The sequence below is a fragment of the Gallinula chloropus genome, assembly GCF_964237585.1.
Source record: "Gallinula chloropus genome assembly, chromosome: 1".
Classification (NCBI taxonomy): Eukaryota; Metazoa; Chordata; class Aves; order Gruiformes; family Rallidae; genus Gallinula; species Gallinula chloropus.
Window position 1 is genome coordinate 119,093,011 of NC_140085.1, and position 22,999 is coordinate 119,116,009.

A 22,999-nucleotide genomic window follows, 5' to 3' on the forward strand; every position below is an offset into this window, starting at 1 on the left:
GTCAGTATGGGTGATGTCACCTCAGCAGCAGCCCTACTCTGAAGGGACAGCAAGCATCTAAGGAAATAAACCGAACAAGGGCAGAATAAATTTAGCATTCACCAGCGTGGCATTGCAAAGTTACCAGAAATCAGCCTGAGGCTTATTACTACAGCAGAGCTCTTAACATTACCAAATTTAAGTTGAGAGAGAAGCAGCCGGAAAACAACCCATTGGTGGCAGGCAGACCTGTCACTGGTGCCACTTCTCTGCCTTTGAGCACTTGCCTCCTATTTGGCCACTGCCCTGCCCCAGGCCAGCATCACCCAAGGCACAACTGGCTTGGTGTTCTTTGCTCAGCACTGACAGGGGCTCCCACCCCCTCTCTCCAAAATGTACAAGTTCCACTGCCACAGGGAGGCCAGTGAAGTAGGAATAAATTTATCTATGGGAAGTAGTAACTGTGATTTTAAAGTAAGCCCCTTGTTTTCTCTTGGCTGGCTCACAACTCCCTTCAGCCCTAAAGAAAAAACACCACAACAACACACACAACCCAACCCAAATGTACAACTTTGCTGTCCTGCTGGCAGCAGCTCCATTCTAAATGGTATTTCTCTACTCCAGTGGAAAGAGAAACAAGCGAAGAAAACTGTTACTCTAGCTGATCAAAACTTTATTCTTGCCAAAAGGCTGGTCAGAAGATGACCGGAGCAGTTTCTATGAAGAACAGCTGCTTTTCTCCTGTAACCAGGGGGCGATTCCAGTCATCCTGGTGTAAGGATGGGGCTGCTGGCACCCAGCCACGGCTACGTGAGTCTAACACTGCTGAAGAATGCAGAGTTAAAAGTGGGGCAAAGCTGTAGCTGCCCACACAGGCTGAGCATTACCTTTGTCTACCCCTGACAGTCCCAGCCCGCACCACGTGTGCCAGTTGGGTGCAGTGAATTCAATTAGCAATAGGGCTTTTCTCCTGCAATAAGGCACTGCAGCGTGGGAGGGCTTGAAGAGGTTACAGCTCTTGGCAGGTTACTTCTGGGTCTTCTAAAACAGGCATCAGAAAAAGCACTTTCAGGTAAATAAGGGGGGAGGGCAAGGCACTACATAAACAGTGTGATTTAAAATAAACCCCCCCAAAACCTTCAGGCAAGAAGCTTGATCTTACCTTTTAATCTTGTCATTTGTGTTTATTTCTCAGGGTACAAGTGGGGGAAAAAAAGCAAGGTCTGCCTTCAAGTGAAAGCTGGGACACTGTATGGAACAAAGTCACTGGTTGGTGTTTGTCACTTCACTGCCAGGCATTCGCTCAAGTCAGTTTGTCCTCAGAGCTGCTGGTTAAAACAAGCCTCAACTCCAGCCCTTGGGTTTTCCTCTTGTTTTACACTGATGCCACCAAAACAGAAGGCCCCTTTCTTCTCTCCACACCAGTCCCATTTTTGTCTCCCTATGGCTATTATCTAACTTAGCACAGTTGCATGAAGGAGAAGAAAAATAAAGCCCAAGACTTTCCAGAGCTCTCTTGGGCCTCTGCTTCAGTAACAATACATTTCAACACGGTTCTTGAATCTGAAACAACGTTTTGGAATGTCAGGCTTCAGACACAACAGGTAAGGAACGTAACGGTTAATTCAGGCACTATTTTTACATATATATAGGTAAAAAAATAAATTGTCTTGATAAGAAACGTCGTGTAATCGGATTGAGAAGCAAGTCCCCAGAAACTGTGCGATACAGGGAAGTGCCCTGGCTGCAGAGCTGACACCAGGGGGGCTAACTGCTTATTTTCAGAATTAAAAAAAACAGAAACAAACAAAAAACGCAACCAAAAAAAAAAACAAACCCCAAACAAAACCAGTACCCTAAGGACAGACCATTTCTACCTAAGAAATAAACCTGATTCTTCGTTGGAGATTGCAAAGCGTTGTCAGAGAGGCTCCGCGTCGCTGCCCGACTCAGTTGGAATTCCTCTCCCGCTCCCGCGCAGTCACGAAGTTCAGCAGATCGATGGCGGTGACGATGCCGAACACCATCTGCCGCTTACTGGAGGAACCATCAGTGTGATCTGAACAGAAACAAGAGAGGGGGTTCTGTCCTCAGGAGGCATGAACACCACACTGCCCCACTCTAATGGCACTGTTTGCAGAGGCAGGTGCCAAGCCAACCCGGCTCCACGTGTCAGGGCCTGTTGGCTATCACTGAAGACCCCTGCACATTGAAGGGGAACCTAAATGGTATCTGGACCACCAGTCACACAGGAAGCAGCAAGGAATTTCAGTTCAGAAAGGTCCTCAGCAAAAGGGTATGGAAGCTGAAACAGTATGGAAAGAAGGATACAGGTCTGTCTGGTTTATTTTTCTTGATGGGGGGAAGCAAAGGCACAGGCACTGATCTCCTCTTTGGTGACCCATGACAGAACCCAAGGGAGCGATATGAAGCTGCAACAGGGGAGGTTTAGGGTGGATATTAGGAAGAGGCTCTTTACTGAGAGGGTGGTTGGTCACTGGAACAGGGTCCCCAAGGAAGGGGTCACAGCACTGAGCTTGGCTGAGTTCAGGAAGCATCTGGACGATGCCCTCAGGCACATGCTCTGATTTGGCTGGCCCTGTGTGGAGCGAGGACTCAATGGTCCCTATGGGTCCCTTCCAACTCAGCATATTCTATGATGTGAAAATTCAAACCAAATCCTCTGTTATAAAGTGTACTTTCCTCATACATTAGTTTCTGTAGCAACTGATGTCATCCTGTTTGAACCAGGGGCCACAGAAGGATGACATGGGACACTATCTTCTTACACCACTGTCAAATACAGAATTGGTATTAAAAAAAAAAGTCACAATACAACACTTTCCCATTTAAAGCCAAAAAAGTTATTAACCATCTAATTATTTCTGGATTGAGACTGGTTTTTCACTGTGAGCATAAGCCTTTGACTTGGGAACCAAATGACCAAATGACCTCTGGCCCTTTACCTGTGCTCTAAGTTCCTTGTTCCTAAAGTCTGGTTGTACTGAGGTGTTTAGCCTACTTCTGTACTCACTTTCTTCAGCCAGCTGGATCATTCTGGACTTTCCATATACTCATCTTCGTTTCAGAGACTCAAGGTTTATAAATAGTCAATGAAGAGATTATCAGGAACAAGCCCAAATTTGATGACTATTCCTCACCTACAGTTATAACTGAGACAGCTGTCAGACAAATGTATGTGGCGAGTCTTAATATTGTTTTCAGTCTAGTTTCTCAGTGCTTGTAATTTCTCAAGTTGCCTGCTATGAGGAAGATCAAGCAGGAAATAGATTTATTCACATGTAACAGTGATAGATCCCAGCTTTGAAGAGTTATTTAGCCATTCCCAGCACATCAGAAGGTAGCATAAAGAGTTTTGAGAAGAGTGAAGAAAAGCAGAGTTTGGAGGAAAACCATCAAGTGAAGGAGAGCAAGTTACTTTGAACAAAATAAACAGGAAAAATACATATTCAGCCATCTTGAAACAGTGATGTCAGGGTTGGCTCCTAGGTCTTTCTCAACTTTATGAAGTCATAGTAAAGGTTTTGCATTAGAAAGACAAAAAACCCCAAAGTGTAGTTAACCTGGGACTGTAGTTAACACTGTGATGGAACTGCTGGAAGTAGGAAGCACAGACTAGTTGTGCTGCAGGAGCTTATCTGGCTTACTCCACAAAAATTAGTGCCAGTCTTACTAAGAGTTAGTAGCGCATAGTTACACACACAGATAGAGGATTTGGCTTCTTCAGAACTCGCTTACACACACACACTCATACGTGTTTCTTGTTGCCACTCAAAGGTTACCTCTTACAAAGGCACAGGACAACATACTCACACTGAATTTGTTCATGAACCACCAGAGCAAAGTGATCTATTTCCAGGATATGAGAGAGTTTCCCCAAGTTGTCTTTCAGGTTGATCTGAGGAAAGAGTTACAAAACTTAAATGAAACAGTCCCTTGTATGTTTAGTTGTTGATAATCCCCTTCTACTTCATGCAGCACTAAAACCAGTACAACAGCATGTGTAAACTGCTCCATCTGAAGCAGTGTGACACACTAACAGGTCAAGGCCAACCTAAAAGATCAGAGTTTTCTTTGTGTCAGATTTCCAAGAAAACAGAAATCAAGCACTACGTCAAGTGATTAATTCTGATTCTGAAAAAGAATATACTGAATATACTGAACACCTGAAAAATGTTAATGGTGGAAGAAGGTCCAGTGTTCCACGTGTCTAACAAAGGAGTTGCCATAGAACTTATTATTCTTGGTGATATTACTGTAGCAAGGTTGGGGAAAGTGAATGAATCAGGCTGCAAATCATGGTGGAAGTGAATATGATCTGCAAAGGCAGCAGGGGGAAGAGAAAAGCCCAGAGGAACAAAACCAAACCCCAAACCAATTGTGAGGATTGCTCAGCTAACACTGTACTCATGTGCAAATCAAGGAACTCAGAAGTAAGAATTCCTTTTTAGTGAAGTTCAACTTTGCTAAGACTAAACAAGAAAGCACCCCGTGTTGACTCTGCAGGAGGAGTACAGACCCTTCTGAAACACTTAGCTGACCGCCTGCCTGCCGGAAAGAATTCATGACACCGTTCTTCTGACACGAATATAGAGCAGGTCTGCAACCCAGGGGACTTCCCACAGGGAACACTAGCCCCACTGTGCGACATTCTCTCATTAAAGGAATTTACAGCCAAGAAAAGTCTTGCACTGCAGATGAAAAAAGCCTCTATCACAAAATCACAAGGTTGGAAAAGACTTTTGAGATCATCGAATCCAACCGTACCTGTCCTCTACTACACCATATCCCTGAGCACCTTGTCCACCCGTCTTTTAAACACATCCTGCGTTGGTGACTCCCTGGGCAGCCTGTTCCAGTGCCCAATAACCCTTTTGGTGAAGAACTTTTTCCCAATGTCTAATCTGAACCTGCCCTGGTGCAGCGTGAGGCCTCTATCCTGCAGTGGGGTGAACTGATGACCAAGGAATAAATGCCACAGCATGAGCAGTTGGGCTGATTCTGAAAACAAAACAGCTCTGGTCTCCATACCCTGAGTTAGAGAAATCAGAAGGACTCCCAGCAGCCTGCGTTTAAGGGACCAGCAGGCTGTACTGCACACTGAACTATCAATCCTTATGTGTTGTGGGTCAGGCAAAGGGTGGGGGGAAATCTGGCCCTGCTGCAACACCCAGTCAGCTATCAGGCAACCCCCACTGACAAACAGCCTTGTGCAAATGGACCTGCAAAGCCAAACTTCTGAACTTGACTTCAAAGCTCACCAAAGGGGTAGAGCTCATTGCCGTCTGGTTGTGTACAGCCGATAGATCGGCTTTCAGCGACTGGGGGTGCTAAAGAGGACCAGGACAAGCAGCCCATGGGCAGCACTGGGACAGCTACAGAGACACAAACACGTTTTGAAATGCTTAACAGAAATTTAATGGAATTCCCGTGGAGTTCTCACCTGTCACACTACTGGTGTTTCTTTAAACCCACCAGGTCTTGAAGGCAATCAACCCACGCTGCTGCTGCGCTAACCCTCACTGGGGCTGCTTGTTTGGCTGTAATGGCAAGTGAAATGCTCATGGCCCTACAGCTAAGTGCTCTCCTTCCCCAGAAGTAGGCTCTGTTCCACTGGGGATGCTGGGGACACCCAGCCATGCCATGTTTAGCAGAGTCCTATGTGGTTTAAGTACACTAACCAGAAAAAAAAAAGTCACACCAGGGAACAGGCTAACACACAGTAGGTATAGTGCCAGGGAAGTGCCAGGGACCATGCCCCAGTCCTATTTCCTGGGAAAGGCAGACAAGAAATCTGCTATGGCCAGGTCTGCACTGCACCTAATAGCTGTTAGCAACTGATGCAAAGACCCTTCAGTGAAGAAGGTGGTAAAAAAAATCCAAACCACAGGAACTCTCATCTGATTTCACAAGAATGATTCTCTTCTCCACTAACACACAGCACTTGCTTGGCTTGGGAAATCTTCCTGTTCCTAGTGTTTCAAAGCCCCACAGTGCTATCCTACCAATGGCTTTAAAAAAGCTATAACCATCACTCATACTTTAAGAGATGCCACAAAATAATCATGACTATAATGCCAAAGAAAGCCTGTGACTACCAAGGTAAAGCTAAGTGGACCTCTCACTGATGCATGCTGGGGTGCAGATCCTAACTGTAGGATATCCTAAGTTGTTTCAGTGACACAGCTGATGTGTTTTCCCCAATTTCATCGGTAAACAAGCTTGACTAAAGAGGTAAGAAAAGCAAAATCCACAATACTTCTGAGGTTATGTGCATTTAACCACATTTCTCCATTAAGTCACCAATTCAAATGGAAACTAACCAACAAATGATGCTTTCAGTTAGCATGTTAGTGATACCAACACTTGCACTGCTTCCCTATCCTCCACCAAGAAAAAAAGAAGTCAGAACTAAGGAGCAAATAAATAGTTATGCTGCTCTTCACTGAAGCATGAGAAACTCCAAGCTGCCCATGGAAAAAACCACAACCTCAGAAGCCAGAGCATTGGCTACTACAGCTAATACCAGTGTAGCTCCAGAAGTGATTGCACACCACCAGCCCCAGAAAGTCTCAAGGTGTCCAAGTGAGGGAGGATATGAACTAAGTAGCTTGGTTACGCACCACATTTCCACCTGATGCTTGATTATCTGTCTGGGAAGGAAAAAACATGTTTACATTTGTCTATTAAGAACTAGCATCCTCTCTCAACCTCAAGGACCTGGTTGGTTGTAGACCAAATGGAAGCACTACACATACTTCTGGAATACAGCACCTCATCTACTATGAGACAGTGTTGGAATTAACAGCCTGGTGACAGCCAAGTCAAGCATTCCATGTTAAAAACAAAATATTTCTCCTGGAAATAAAGCAAAGCAACAGGAACAATACTTCTGTATTTTAGAAAAGTATCCATACAGCTGGGAAGTTGTCATTTTTTCGCATACCACTTCAGATGGTCAGGTTGAAACTGGCTAACAGCAGAATTCACATATCTTGATAAAAATCAGCTTTCAGAAGCCATCCCCTTGTTTCAGCAAGGCAGCAGATACAAAAGGTAAATGCAGATGGAAATTCATCTGATACAGAAATTTAGAAGACCTGTTTCAACATTGCCCTGTCTTTTCCTCTGGAGAGTCACATTGCCCAGATTTGAGCTAGGGTTTTGGAGAAGGAGAAAGGGGACAAGTGTGCTGCAAGAAAGCCTGCTGAAGTAAAAGGAATGGCACAGTGCAGCACCACAACACAAATCTGAGAGCTACTGAGTGACCTAGAACAGGGTTTAGAGCCTGTCCTCAGTAACAGCTGCTCTGCGTGGCCCCAGGTAAACCTTCACCCAGACCGATGTCATTGTTGCGTTAGGACACCTACAGCAGTACTTTAAACCTGAGAACTAGGAATTGTGTAGTGTATCTGCTTACCTGTTTGAACTGCTTGTAGATTACTTTCCTGACTTCATCAGAAGGCTGAACTTTTCCAGCAAGCAGTGAAGAAAGCATGTTACCCAGGGTAACCATGCCCAAAATCACCCTGGGGACAGAGGGAAAGAGATTAGGCTAAACACCACAAAAGCCTCAGGTGTTCCCATAGATAAAAGCATCCACTCTCAGCCAGCCTGGAGAAGACAGTTCAACTGCTTCATGGTATGAAGTGACACTATTCATGGTACACTTGGATTCTGTGTCTCTGCAAGAGGTAAGAGTCCGGTTCTCAGAAGCGCTGGAGAATCACACAGAAGTCAGCCAGTGCTGCGGGTGCCTGGCCCTTCTGAGCATCAGGCTCTTTGTATCTCTAGTTCTTGCAACCAAAGAGCTTCTTGCAATCAGAAAGGGCTTTTGAAATGCACAACTTCATTATTTTTACACCCTCATATGTCCTTTTGAAAGGTGTGGCAAGGCCACAGACATTTTGTTCATTCCCCTTTTCCCCCCCTGCAAGGATGTCACAAGGACCTGCAAGAATTAATCCCTTGAGGTAGCTGTAACAGGAGAGTCACTGAGAAATTCTTCCTCATTCAGCCTGTCCTACAGGAGACCTATATGGTATTAAGGGATGCCAGCTTGCTGGGGACACCCTGGCTTAGAGGGGTCTGTACTGTCCTGTAATGCAATGTTCTGAAAAAAAAGGGGTGAAAGCTGTGCCAGAGATGGACACTTCTGGTGGGTGGCTTCTTTTAAATATGACTTTTTTTCCTTTTGTTAAGTTAAACAGCTATTATAAACAGATGGAAATTGCCCTGCAAAGACACAATGAGTAAGTATATTGTAATAATCATTATAAGCTTATTATCTGAAGAGCAGGACAGTCCTGGCATGACAACATATCAAGTCCAGCACTGGTGTGTTTAAGGTAACATTTCATGAGCTGTGTTACTGTCACTGAGGAACAATGAATGAGAGGGTATTATACTTCTAGCAAGCATTTGAAAGATGTCCTTCAGGACCTGGTGAGGTAAGTGATGCATATGGATGAATAGTGATATATGTGGACATACCCAGATTCATCAACAACTGGTACCTGGTCGAATCCCTTCTCCCGGAGAATCTCAACAGTCTTTGCACAAGTAACAGTTGGAAGCACAGTCAGGGGAGCGGAGAGGCTTAGTTCCTGAACACTGATGTTCCACCACCTGGGGATGGAAGAAAGCCAAAGTCTTATGAAGAGAATGGAACCAGCTGCTCATGTACAGGGGCCTTCAACACTACAGGAATGACAGAAGTCTGCAAGGAATAGTCAGGATTTGGCCAAAGTCAGCAAAGTTCCAAGGCTTACAAGTTTTCTCCCCAAAATAAGAAAGTTACTGAAGTATGAGGCAGCTTCAAGACTGGAACTCCTTTGTTTTATCTACTTTCTTGGATTACAGATAGTGGAGAGTACTAACCTCCCTAGTTTCATTATTTATACCTCATGCAGACAAGTCTGGGCTTATACTGAAAGACCCAGCCATATTTACAGTCTTTACAGGTAACAGTTTAGGGAAGATCCCCTTCCATCTATGTAGGCTTGCAGTGCTTTGCATGTGAGAACTCTGACCTCATAAGGGTTCTTCAGGTACTACTTTTTAATTTCAGATACAAACCTATTCACACACACAAAATGTAATCATTAAAACTATGGAATAGACATGAAAATCCCAATGGATCTGACAAGCTTACCAAGGTTTTTTGACAAGGTCCTCTTCTTTCATGAACCCCTTCTGAATCATCCATTTGTCACTCAAGAACTTGGACCTGGGAAGCATCAGGAAGCAAAAAGCTGATTAGCAGGCTGAACACCTGATAGCAAGTCTAATAGCACAGAGAGGCAACTGTTCACAGCTCACTAATGCCAACAACCAAAGGGTAACTGAAACCATGCTGTCGTTTGCCATCCAAGCTGACCAGCCACAGACATTGAGAAGAAATAGTCATCGGGGGGGGGGGGGAGGGGGGGCAGGGAGAAATCCCATAGAAAACAATCTTCAACTACATTAGCTCCCTGCAATATGCTAGAGACACAGCCTAGAAGGGAGAAGTGCTAACCTGCACTCAGGCAAGGTCCCTCTGCAGTTTCTAGTCATCCACTGGATGCAACAGAAGTCATGTGGCACAGTTTAACCCACCATGTTTTGGAAGATGTTTCAATGCAGCAGGAGAGAAACAACCTCTCAGAGCAGAGCTGAAGGCCCTCACACTTCACTTGCAAACTCCCCCAGCACTGGCTGCTGTTGCAGTAGTGCTGTGCTCTGCTGTAGGCACAGGCAGAGAGGGCACAGCCTTACAGGAACCCTTCTAGGAATGGGATGCTACCAACAATCCCCAGTGAATAAAACAGTGAAAACAAGCCTCTTCCTGTGAAAGATGCTGACCAGTGACAGTTATATACTCAAGTCAGACAAGTTGGAGCTCAGCTTTCAGAGGGCTAAGTTCCTTTCCACTCCCTGTCAGATCCTTTCTGGATATCTCAGAAGTTGTGAGGCACATTCATTGCTTTGGTTAACTGGGTGATGCAAGAAATACGTATTCAACTCGCCACTGCTGCCAGGAGGTCTGAGGGATGGCCTCATCCTCTTCCCAGGGAGAAAACAAACAGGTTCTTACATGTAGTTCCGGATAGAGTCAGGGAGGATGACAACACAGCGCTGACCTTCCTTCAGCTCTTTGGCTGCCTTCAGAGCCACAGACATAGCACTGCCTGAGCTGCCACCTGCCAAAATGCAGATAAGGGGCAAAGCTGTCAAACCACAACTGACATGAGAACGAACGAAAGAGAAGAGGAGAGGTAGGAGAGGAGCCCAGGGTGAGAGAGGCAGCTTCTGAAGTGGAAGGACGTCTCCTTGACCTGCACAGGGCTTCAGCCTCCCACATACTGTTTCACAGAACCCCAAGGGATTGGCATCTGCTCTTACCACACAGCAGTCCTTCCTCTCGGATCAGCATGCGTGCCAACGCGAACGATTCCTCGTCGTTGCTCTTGTACCACTGGTCCACTGCCTGAGAAGGGGCAGGAAAACAGAAACAAGGGACTATTTAAATGAGGAGAGCTACACAGCTAGTGTGAATTCAACCCATGCTCTTCGAAGCAACAGCTGCCCTACTGAGCCACATGCCTGGGTTTCTATCCCCCAAATGCCCAGTGTTTTGTTGGGTTTTTTCCTGAGGTAAGACGATCACATTAGCACAACAGACTCCTTATTGAAACCTCACTGTGAGAGCAGGCTGTCATGAAAGCCACAGAGAGCATCAAACAGTTCCCTCCTCTCTTGGAAGGCTTCCTGGGGACACAGGCTCTGCTCAACATTGTCACACCACTTTTCCTCTTTTGGCTGGGAGGGGCTGGGATGCTTTTGTTAGGGTTTTTTGGGATAATTTTAAATTTTTAAAACAGTGCAGTACTCTAGGAAAATGGTATCTGTTCCCAGCATTTCTGCTTAGCTTTGTAAAATAAAGTAACATAGTTCTGTCTGCTAGCCCTCCCCTTTCAGCCCAAATACTTCCACAAGCTTTTCTCCCACCTTTCACCCCACTTCTGCATCCCAACAGACGGCAAAGGACAGTAAACCAGGCAGCACGACTTACAGATCTATCCAGCACCGTGGGGACAAAATCATATCCAATTCCTTCCACCTCATACATCGTCTTGTCAGTCTTGTTCAGTTCTTCTGGAGTAGCAAGGATGGAGCCTTCAGGATCAACACCTATAATCTGAGGAAGCAGGTTCCACATTGGTTACTGCCACACATTGCTTTTGAGAGTGCAACTATTTACTCATGAGCACTGGCCTCATTGCAGCCCCTGGTGTCACACTGGCTGCACACAGCGCCAAGCTAACAGCAACCTAGCCTCTTATTAATTTCTCCCTGGCAACGTTCACCACAGTGAAACACTGTGCTGGTTATGGCCCCTTGGCAACCCATCCTGTCTCCTCAGACTGTGGTGGACACTAAGCAAGGGGCACAACTTGTCCTACGTGGCTTTTGTTTGGTTTAAACAGAAGACAGGGTCTCCCTATGACAGGGTCATGCTCATTCACATCAGACACCATGACAGCCAGGACATCTTGTGTCAAGTGTAAGCAGATAAGTTTTATTTGGGTTACCACCCCCAGTCTGTGTAAGGAAAATATTCACATTGGCACACGGTATCGGCTCCCATGAGGAAACGTAGCACAGCACACAGGAGACACACAGGTTGGTGGGTGCAGATAAAGTTTCACTTGGTAAAGTCCCAGCAGCTCCAGACAAGTTAGCCAAGGCAGAGCCAGAGAGGAACAACAGAAGGCTACATTATACAGCAGAGAACTAAGTTTCTCAGACACCCCATGGAGGGATCTCTGTGTCAGTTTTTATTTGCTGAGCCAAACCTGAAACTCTGGTCACCAGGGAGACCAGGGTGAGATGATTTCAGACAGTCTGAAAGCCTTTCTTTGCTGCTCAGAACTACTTTCTAAATGAGAACATCCAAGACGTTCCCATAGAGACCCAGGGCAGGATAGCAAGGAATGGGATGTGCCAAGTGGAGCACTGACAATCTCTCTGCTATAAAGAAATGCATTAGGCTTGCCACTTACTTTGCAACCTGGACACTTCTCCTTCAGCTTTCTGGAGATGCCAGTGATAGTACCTCCTGTGCCAGCTGTAGCCACCAACATGTCTAATTTTCCTGTTTAAAAGCAAAGCATAGAAGACAGTTGTGAGATCTTCTGGTTCTGACCAGGCCAGAGGCAACCTCCCCAAGCAGTCAACCCAGGTAAGCTGAGTTAGCCCAGGTGAGCTGAGTTTGCCCAGGCTGTTTTCCACACCACCTGACATCACTTCTCCATAAAAGGGGCTGGTTAGGGAGGGGCAGGGGTTTGGTGCCTCTAGGACAGTCTGAGTACAGCCAGGGTGTTGGGTCAGTTGGTCCTTGCATTGGGCAGCACTCTGTAATTGTTGGGTCAGTAAGGCACTCTGTTATCACCAGGTGTGAGTGTAATTGGCTGTTATTGTTCTATGTTCATGGTGATTTTGTCAGTAAACTGTCCTTATCCCAACCCAGGAGGCTCTTTCTCCTGTAGGAGTGAGCGAGCAGTGTGTGGTGCTCATCCACTGTTTGGGGCTAAACCACCACAGATCTCCCCTAGAATGATGGAATGAAACCCCACTTAAAGAAACTCAAACTCCATATTTAGCTTTAACAAAACTGAGCAAGATAAGGTTGCTTCCCAAGAGCTGTGCTACATCATGCACCTCGAGACCACCTTGCTCAATTCCTGTTTACTTTGACAATGGTTTTGAACTGTCCATCCAGTGGCCTGGCAGAGTCCCAATTTGTGGTACTTTGGACAGAGCTAGCAGTGCCCCATAGGAAAACCACCAGTGTCAGCTCTATTACTGTATTTGCTGATGTAGATACTTGATTCTTGACCTTAGAATGAGCAGCCCTTTGTATCAGTCAATCTCCTGAACAAGCGCCAAGAGAGAGGTACCCAGTGAGAGGACTGTTAACACAGCCCCTCTCTCATTTTCATACAAGAAAACACAACATTGGCCATGAAGACTCAGAGCGAGTGCAGATATGATGATTTGTTCTTCTACCACCCCCTACAGTTTACACAGCACATCCACAGGACAGCTTTGTTAACAGGCAGCACACACACAAACCCAAATGTTTACCAGCCAAAAGGGTAACACCCTGCCAAGCAAGGGCATAAGCTCAGCAGTAACTGCACAGTGACTGGCCTGTAAGGGAAGGGAAATACAAATGAGCCTGAAGCTAGGGCTCATCTGGACCCTCAGTCTATGGGACAGCAGTTTGTTAGACATGTACCCATTTTAACTCGAAGAAAGTTTGCCTCAAAGACAAGCTGAGTTCTCTGAACAGCCAGAGTTACTCATTGGGGAGTGAGGGAGGAGAACCCTTCAGATGGCCCTCACTGTAATGGGAAGGAATTTAATAGCAAATCTTCTTATTAGAGGGTCCTGTCAGAAACTGTGCTGCTTTATAAGGCAGGTCAGTAGCCTCTTGTAAGACTCCCTTCTACCCCTACGGCAAATGCCTAGTGGTAAGTTGCAGCATCACGCTGAATGTCTTCAATAGCTCTCAAACCAATTCTTCTGCTGGGGGAGTTGGCCCAGCTAAAGCTCTCTGCTGCCACAGCTCAATCACTCCTGGTACTGCCAAGAGCTAATGTGAAAGCAACCCCTGCAGAGTGAAGAAGCCTTAGTGGCAGTAACTGTAACACAGAGCAGTTTGTACTCTAGAGGAGTCTTTAAAGGAAACTTCCAGTGCGATGGAGCATTTGGCCCAAGAATGTAAAATACCCAAGTGCTGGGCCCTGCCTTTTCTTTTTCTAATTCTCTATGACATGCAGCATTGGTACAGAATGTGCTGTATCAAAATCCATGTGTGTGTGTGAACCACCTCAGATCCCATTCTTCAAGTACCTAACTGCCTTGGTTTCTGCTAGGGTAGAGTTAATTTTCTTCCTATCAGCAGGTATAGTGCTGTGTTTTGGATTTAGGAGGAGAATAAAGTTGACAACACAGTGATGTTTTATTCGCTGCCAAGCAGTCAAGGGCTTTTCAGTTTCTCATACTGCCCTGCTAACGAGAAGGTGGGGTGTTGACCCAACTGACCAAAGGGATACTCCATACCATATGATGTCATGGTCATTATTACTACTTCTTGCTTCCTTTCCTGTCCTATTAAGCTGTCTTTATCTCAACTCATGAGTTTTACCTTTGCCTTTCTGCCACCACACTGCAGGGGGAGAGTGAGGGAACAGCTGCGTGGTTGGTTTAGCTGCCTGCTGGGCTAAACCAGGACACTGACAACAAGGGAATACTACGGGCTCACTGAGGAGAGGATCAGTAGCAGAGCAAACAAACCTTCACACTGCTGCAGGATCTCTTCAGCTGTGGTGTCGTAGTGTGTCAGGGGGTTGCTAGCATTACGATACTACATTGAAAGATAGAAAAGCCATTAAGTAGACTAGAAAGACAACAAATTTCACATTTTGAGGCATTTCAGAAACAAGACAAATGCTTCCCAAGCCCATAACAGCTACATACGCTGTTACCTTGTTACCTGGACAGAAGTTCCCAAGAAACCTAATTTAAGAGCAACTCTAAGGTGCTAGCACCCTCCAACGCCAAGATCCCTCCTGTCTGTGGGACAGTTTCTTTTAAGAGCATGTCCTTGTCCGTATTTTTCCACGCAGGACTGCCAATTCAGGAGCACGTTTTGCAGTTTCCCCAACCACAAGTTCCTTGCTGCCCTCTAGTGACTATAAAAGCCTGCTACCCTACAACATGGCAGTGGCTCAACTACAGCTCCAGACCTGGGACATCTCCTCCAGAGAAACACACCTCAGCTGCTGAACAGTCAGCCAAGAACACTGAGGAACAAGGCTGTAATACCTCCTCCCACACTATACCTGCATCTCCGATACTTTGGCTCTTACCTGGTCTAGTATATGTGCGTTGGGGATTTCATTTTTCAGTCTCCATGCTACTCCCACGTGAGATTCAGGAGAATCAAATCTAGCAGTAGTTGGGGTCCTCACGATCTCAGCACCCAGAGCTCTCAGGACATCCACCTGTGGCAAATAAAGGTGGTCACAAAACCCAAACCCACTCCTTCAGCACAGAAGCATCACTGAAATGCAGGGGAAAGAAAACATCTTCCTTTTTACCTAGCCTGCAATAGCCTCAGAAATTCTCCTACACCCCAATCTCACAGCATCACTGAGCCAGGGGTCCAGATCCTTAATGTAACATGGTCTCAACTAAACTTTACTTGGGAACTAGATGTAGAATTCCTGTTCCTATCCTAGGCCTTCGGGCCTGGAGGCACTAGTACTGTGTGTTGAGAAGCCTCATTCAGGCTGAAACACCACCTCCTCTCGTGCCAGTCCCACACGGTCTGCAATCCAACAGTGCTGTAGCCCACTATTTTATCTTTAAGCGTAAAATATGTATATTTACCTCCCCCTTTGGACACAGGCAGCAAAGGAGAATCTCCAGGGTCCTACGTACCACTCAACTGCTATGAGGGAAAGAAAGTTTATGACGTTAAGCTAAGGCAAGGCCTGTCTTCAGAGATGAGGCCTTTGGCGCTGCACGGCGCGTGGCAACGGCCACACGGCACCTCTCTCTGCAGAGCAGAGCAAGCAAAGGGTATAGGCCTCTGGGGGACATTGTTCTCATCTGTGCTACTGCCCACCAGCTGGAACACTGGGAGCACCTGCACTGGGAGAAGTGGTTTTGCTGACAGCAATTTGCTGCTTCAACCATGAGGCACAGGGGATCTCTTCCTTTGGCTGCAGGTGCAGCACCGCCGGAGTGGAGCACAGGACAGGGCTTGCTGTAGAGCTGGATGTTTCACACTTTCCACAGTGAAGGTAAGTGGACATTACCCAGGTGGCTTTTCCTTCCCCTTCTGTCACTGTGGTGAAACAACTCAGATGCTTGCCAGTACCTCCCCATGTAACTTGAGCTCAACGGGCTCCCTCACAGCCTTGCCCAGCCCAGGGCAGCACAGAAGAATATTCAAAGCCTCGGTACTGCCTTCCTTTGTCCTCCTTTGCTCAGCAAGGGACAGCTAACCCAGGGACAGGTGCTCACTTCAGTGTGCTAGGTAAAGCTCAACATTTGTGCTTAAAACAGTTACAACATTTTTCTGACTGACAATGCTGTGAGGATGGGTCATAAAGACATTTTGTGTCCATAGCTACACAGCCTGAATTTCTCTGGGCACCAGCAACAGCCCCTCAGCAGAGTTCTGCCTGACCAATGACTTGGAGATCACAAGCCTAAACCTTCATTGCTAAAACCACAGCACTCATTTGCACCAGGAATTCTGCAAGTGCAAACATGCTTATTTTTTTTAATTCTTGAAAACAAAAGCAGATCTGACCTTCTCCATGCTCATTTTCTCTGGCATCACAATGATACAGCGGTAACCCTTCACTGCTGCAGCCAAGGCCAGCCCAATTCCTGAAAGCATGCAAAGACAAGTAGAGCATACAGTGAGGAGCATCAAAGAGCAAAACCCACAATGCTAGCTTTGGCATGCCCTGACTACAATCAGGTCTTCACCAGAGGCTTGAGTCCAGTGTCTCCAGAGGGGTGGCAAAGGGAATGTTTCTGACGACTGGGGAGAACTGGATTTACAGACGCTGCTAGTCCTTTGAGGATCACAGCCAACAGAAGTTTTAGGTAAGAGTTGGGAAACCTGATGTGTGCACACTTCTAGCTTTACTACATGTACACCACCTTCCTTCGGTCTCACCCACTTCATTTTTACAAAAGTAATTTGGGAAAGAAATTACCTTTAAGCTAAAGACAACTAGATCAATCATTTTCATACTGTCAGAAGGGCATCAGAGCTTGTATTGACTCACTTTTACATTAAATCCCAAGTTTGCAACGTGCCAAAACTAAGTCCTTTTCTGAAAGGACATAATTTAGACACTGTTTGAAGTTCTAAGACATAATTTAGACACTGTTTGAAGTTCTAATGCACTACATCTGCTTGCTACCACAGTGAAGTACTTTGGCTGTTAGAGACAGACCCCTCACATCTATTTTAAAACCCTGTACCTTCCCACCTGATTTCTGCCTTCCAGCTTGTCACTGCCTGCCTGAAGAGCTAAGCTCAGAAGTGCATTCCCCATAGAAAAACAGCTAACACCTGTTCCCAGACCACCTCAGAATCACAGGACTGGGGTGGAAAAGACCTTTAAGATCATCCAGCCCAACCATACCCATCCCCTTTGCTGGTTAAGCCAAACAGATCAAGTTAGCAGATTCGTGTGCGAGGTCAGACTGCCTGGCACCTCCCCTGCTGCTCTGGGTAGCAAGCACAATACCAACACATGTCCAGGACAATACCTCACAGGCAGTTTACCCTACACAGACCTGCCTGTTCAAAGCTGGTTCTGTTTCTACACGGTGCTGGCTTGCATAGGGATGGGGAAAAAACACCCCAAGCAAACAGCCCTACAAACCCACAAGCTTTAACTGTTCCTGTAAGGGAAGCGTAACTCACGCTTCAATAAATATTTGGGAGGGGGGAAAAAATACAACAAACCCCATGTTTTCCAAGTATACTGGAGATAAATGTGGATGCCCCCACCCAATTTAAAAAAAAAAAAAATAGAAAAAAGAGAGCAAAGGCCTCTCCAAGGCCAAAGAGCAAAGAGAAGCCATCTAGCACTTTCCCTAAGAGTCTCTGACAAAGGGAGCATTTTGAGACCTGAACTCTGATACGTTGTACTTTCTGCTACTGACCTGGAAATGCAGGAAGCATCAAAATAGGACTTTGGCTGTGGGAGAAGCAGGATGTAGAGAGGACAAAACCGTAACACATTAGCTCTCATTTAACATATTCAGTAGCTCTGAGCAGTTGCTGAAAACAAAAGCCGATGCTCTCGGGTTACTGTCTGCCCTGTCTCTGCTTTTGCATGAAAAGAGACAGCTCTCTGAAGTCATGGCTCTGCATCTTCTTCATTTCTGCCTCCTTCTATCTTTTGTATTCTGTGGCAAGGAGAACCATTTATCAGGTACTGACCCAGAAAGCTGGGCATCATAGCATGACCTCAGGTACTGGAGAAATGCAATTTATATGGATATTTTCCACTACAAATCATTGTTCAGGCAAGAACTATTGCCATGCCACAGTCACAAGGGTTTTGGTTGCACTGGCCACTCCCAGAGAGCAGCTGCTGAACCAACACAAACCTGACTCCCTAGTTTTCTGCTGAAGGCAGGGGCATGGATCACAGATCAGCTCATCATCCTAGTCCTGCCATTATCAAAGGCTGGACTGGATCAAAAGATAGATCTGTCTGGGCCTGGCCTGTGGCTGTCAGGAGGCAACTGTGGATGCCCGGGAAGGAGTTTGAGAGCAAGACAAGACACCTCTCCAGAACACACGAGGCAGGAGAGCAGCTTTGCAGCTCGGCTCAAGAGCCTCCTTGGAGGAAGCAGTATGGTTTATATTGAACTAGCTCAAGGGGGTCATTACAGGTATGTGTACTCCCCACCAGCAGAGCAGCTTAACAGGGTACAACAGCTTTGTCACAGGAGTCCAGAGTTATCTCCAGTTTTAGATCAGAAGGTGCCCTGTCCTGGCCCCTGCCTAGCAGGGCTGGTCCTTTCTCTAGCCCTCCAAAGAGGGGACACTGATCCAAGTGGAATTTGTAGAAAATCTTGGTGTGCAAGGGCTAGATCAGCAGACAGTGCTGTGGGGATGCAGCTCATCTCCCATCCCAACCGCACAAACATGGGAAAGACTGTTTGTCAAACCAGGTCCACCTAACCTGACAGAGGGACCATGGGACTTCAAGAGAACAGGAAGATCCAGATTCACACCAGCCTTTCCATGCTTCCCCCCAATAACTTTAGTCAGACTAATTCCTGAACAGGACCTAAAGACCTTCTTTTAAAGAAAAGAGCCCCTGCAAATTTAGTAGACCTCCTTCCCAGCTGCTGTGGTCAGCACAGGACACTGCAGAACTGTTCCTTACAAGAGAGGGAAGAGGCACTGCACCTTACACCATACACGTAGAGAGGGATCTCCTTTCTTCTGTGCACAGGCTGCCTCCACACTCCAGTCTCAAGCTTGTCTTCCAGGAAAACCACCACAGCATTTCCCCTGCCTCCCCAACTTTGTTAGGGTCTCTCCATCCCCTACCTGTGTTTCCAGAGGTTGGCTCTATGATAGTGTCCCCAGGCTTCAAGATCCCAGCTTTCTCAGCATCCTCCACCATCCTCAGGCTGATGCGGTCCTTCACACTGCCCCCAGCATTGAAGAACTCACATTTTGCCACTGGAAACAAAGCAATAAAGAAGAGTTCTTACACGGCAGTTGTTTGCTTAACAGGCTGCTGCTTCCCAATGTATCTCAAGAGCAGCTCTATCAACAAGCCTGCCCAGCTGACCTCCCTACTTTACAGCACCAGAGATGGGGATTCAGTTCACAGCATCTCCGCTGTTACGAGTCACAGCACACAAAGTTTGGTACTTGATGCTGAACTGAAGCCAGGAACCCACATGCACTGTCAACTATCCTGAAAATCTGACCTCCCCTTTCGTCTTTCCTCTTTACTGCAGGCCAGTCACTAGGCTGAAAAGCCCCAGGGCTCTTCCAGTGTAGTAGTACGGGGGAAGAGAACTCTACCCATGTCCCTAGTCTCTTCCCTGATATGTTCTCCAGCCAAAGAGCTTCTGATCAAACTGGAAATTTCTCCCCATTGTTCAGCTTACACTTTCACTTCAGTACTCCCAGCACAAATCCCTTCAATGCTGCTGAACACCACTCTTCAGGACTCTGATCAGAGGCTCCAGATATCTCCAGTACGGTTGGGTCTTAAAAAAAAAAAAACAACCAACCAAAAAACCCCAAACAAAACCCAAAACCCCCAAATTCGCTGACAACGTCATCCTTTTCATCATTTTCAGTTATCTTCAGCAGTAACTGCAGACCTGCATTTTATACATACTGATTGATCAGCAGTCAAAAACTTGATACAACTTTAAAATCAAAAAGCTATTTTCCATGAGAAGCTTCACTTTTCCAACAGAAATGGAAAAGCTGCAGGAAATTTCCATGTGAAGTACAAACTGAAAGACATTTTAGATGACCAGGAATTAGACTTAGAGGAATTTTTCTCACCAGTTTCTGCAGGGTATCTGCACCTCTCCTATGCCCAGGTTACATGACACTACCAAACCAGGCCTGTCCAAGTTTCTGGAACAGTGCTTTTTATTTTGACTTTCTGCCTGCAGCAGTACTCACAGAGTTCACACTTGAGCCCGTGCTGCTTCCCAATCTTGTTGATCCGCACCAAGGGTGTATTGCCAACTTTGTTCAGGATGCTCGGCAGGATTTTCAGAGGCTCCGGCCTGGTACAGGTACAAACAAAGTCAGTGCACCCCCACACAGAGGGACACAAGGCAGCTCACCCAAAAGCAGCCCAGCATTTCCAATGTTTTTTATTTCAACCAGCTTTCTCCCTCCCTGTTCCCAGGCCAGTTATTTTAGGTATTTTTAGTTTAAAAGAAGGTCCCTTGGATACAGAAAACATTAAGTCCTCGATCCAAAATAAGAATTATTGAGACATCAAGCCACACGTTGAGGCAAGAGTGAAGTGCTCTGCACTCCCTGCCAGCATGAAGTAGCTTAGCACTGCTCAGCACCAGCTATTTTACAAGCAAAAGACATTAATAGTGCAATTTTTCATCTGTTCAGGGAACTGGTTTGCCATGTTACTTATAATAAGTCAGTTTCAGTGCACGTAGCTTCACATCTCTGGTGCAAGACCCCTTGTATGTCCGTTTGATCTGCATTCTTAGCTTTGCTTATACATGGAAATCAAGAAGCACCAGCACATCTAGATGCTAAACTGCATCAATTTAAATCAGTCATCACTTGTTAAATCCACATGGCTCTGAAGGGACCTGGATTGGCACTGTAATGAAAGATCTGCAAATAAAAGTAATACTCACAGAGTGGTGTGACGATGGGGGGAGGCAGAGATCGGTTTCCCAAGCTTCCATGTGCATTTGCTAGGAGCATCAGGGCGGATCCACTCCCTCTCCTTCTCATTAGCCTTGCAGTTCTCCTTGTCCATCCCACCAGGGAGAAAATATTTGTCAGGTGCGTGAGGGCACGAGTTGGTATCTGGCTTCTCCTGGGGAGGAGCTGTAGGTGCCTCATCCTTGGGGATGAGGAAGGAAAAAATTTTATTTTTTTTTAAAGTAAGGGAAAACAATATGAGAAATAAAACACAAAACTCAAGTGTCTCAGTTTTGGTTTTTCCTTATGTGAAAGAGGTCACAACAAATGGGTATTCTGATGGTCAGTTGATGTTTCCGTAGTGCTGTGAAGCTGGTAAAATATTTCAGCATGGTTTTGATTTGTCAAATCCTTTTCACCAACATGAGAATCTTGCAAGAGCTCAAGACAGTGCCCTACATGACAGTAACTTAAACACACTGAAGCTCGAGCTTACTGTGACCAGCCTTCATAAACATCAAGAGAACAGGACTAACCTCACGGGAGACCCCTCTCCCATACCAAAAAACAGCTCTCAAATAAAACCTCCCCATTCCAAGCACAGAGGAACAGAGGAACAGAGTAAGACCAGTGACTAGTAAGAAAACGGTGTCAAAAGACTGAATTGTTACTCGTGGTCATGAAGAATTCTTCCAGAAAGGCCACTGGTTTTGATAGCACCTCCCTCTAACAGCATTCCAGAAAAAAACACCCTAGAAATCTCTCTGAAAACAGGGGGCTTTCACAAATTGTGGTGACAAAGACAGGCAAACAGTATTCCCCAGAGACCAATGTATACCTTAGAGACAGCAACAGGCCTTTCTGATATCAACTTCTTCATGTTCTTTGGTGCAAGTGATGGCACGGTAGACTGGACTTCCTTCAGGAAACAGAGTACTGAGAGTCACAAGACTAGAATCCTCTTCAAAGCTGCAGATCATGCAAGTTAAAAAAAAGAAAAACTATCAGGAAGCAGTCTCTCATGGGGACAAGACAGACATCCTGCTTTCATAGGGGTGGGGGGGGAAAGAAGAATTATAGGATCACAGAACAGTTTGTGTTGGAAAGGACCTCAAAGCTCATCTAGTTTCAACCCCCTGCCACGGGCAGGGACACCCCCCACCAGACCAGGTTGCCCAAAGCCCCATCCAACCTGGCCTTGAACACTGCCAGGGAGGGGGCAGCCACAGCTCCTCTGGGCAGCCTGTGCCAGGGCCTCACAAGGAAGAATTTTTTTCTTATACCTAATATTAATCTACCCTCTTTCAGTTTAAGCCCATTACCCCTTGTCCTGCCACTACTTGGCCTTGCAAACAGCCCCTCTCCAGCTTTCAAAGAAGCTGCAAAACAAAGCGAAAATGACATGTATAAATAGGATTTTTTAAAAACATTATGCAGCAGAGGTACAGCACAAAGCCATCAGAGGGTCTCCATGCCTTCCCACATTACCCAATCTTTCCTCTGCCCTTGCCTCCACAGCTCACATCCAATTAAGTAACCAGAACCCATCTCTGTAGGACTGTCTGCAACTCTGTAAACTTGACAGCAATACAGAATAACAGAAAATACTCCAGTCCACAGGTTCTGTACTCCTAGAGACACTAAGGGCAAAAGGGCTTCATGAGGCCATCACCAAAAGGCCCCGTACAGAGCTTTGGAAAAGGCTTTATAGGGGAGCACTTGCAGAAACCTCTCTACCCTTCTCACTAGATCCTCTTGAGACTTAGTCAGCATTGAATGCACAATTACAATGGATAAAACACACACATAAATCACTTTAACTACAAAGAAGCCTTCCAGCAGGCTTGTTTCAGAAATTAGTAAGTGTACAACAGAAGCAGTATGTCCATTTCTCTTACTCCAGTCAGTTGTTCACAGAGCCTGCCTGCTCCTAGAGCTACCTCCCTTTACTTCCACTGAAGGCAAAAATCTGGGAAAAGTCTTGAAAAGGACAGGGCTTTCCCCCCACCCCAAAAAAAA

The 22,999-nt window shown here is 46.1% G+C and overlaps 1 protein-coding gene across 1 annotated transcript; it reads right to left on the bottom strand.

Annotated features, from left to right (window-relative positions):
• Nucleotides 1–1,928: 1,928 nt before the first annotated feature.
• On the bottom strand, nucleotides 1,929–21,860 carry LOC311205200 (cystathionine beta-synthase-like; the record flags this gene model as incomplete). Its single annotated transcript, XM_084279535.1, has 16 exons — nucleotides 1,929–2,038; nucleotides 3,814–3,898; nucleotides 7,421–7,529; nucleotides 8,494–8,628; nucleotides 9,155–9,229; nucleotides 10,079–10,184; nucleotides 10,387–10,471; nucleotides 11,057–11,182; nucleotides 12,048–12,139; nucleotides 14,347–14,416; nucleotides 14,922–15,056; nucleotides 16,376–16,455; nucleotides 19,157–19,291; nucleotides 20,261–20,367; nucleotides 20,971–21,155; nucleotides 21,819–21,860. The coding sequence occupies 16 exons, from the start codon at nucleotides 21,858–21,860 to the stop codon at nucleotides 1,929–1,931; spliced, it is 1,677 nt and encodes a 558-aa protein (XP_084135661.1).
• Between the last annotated feature and the right edge of the window lie 1,139 nt (nucleotides 21,861–22,999).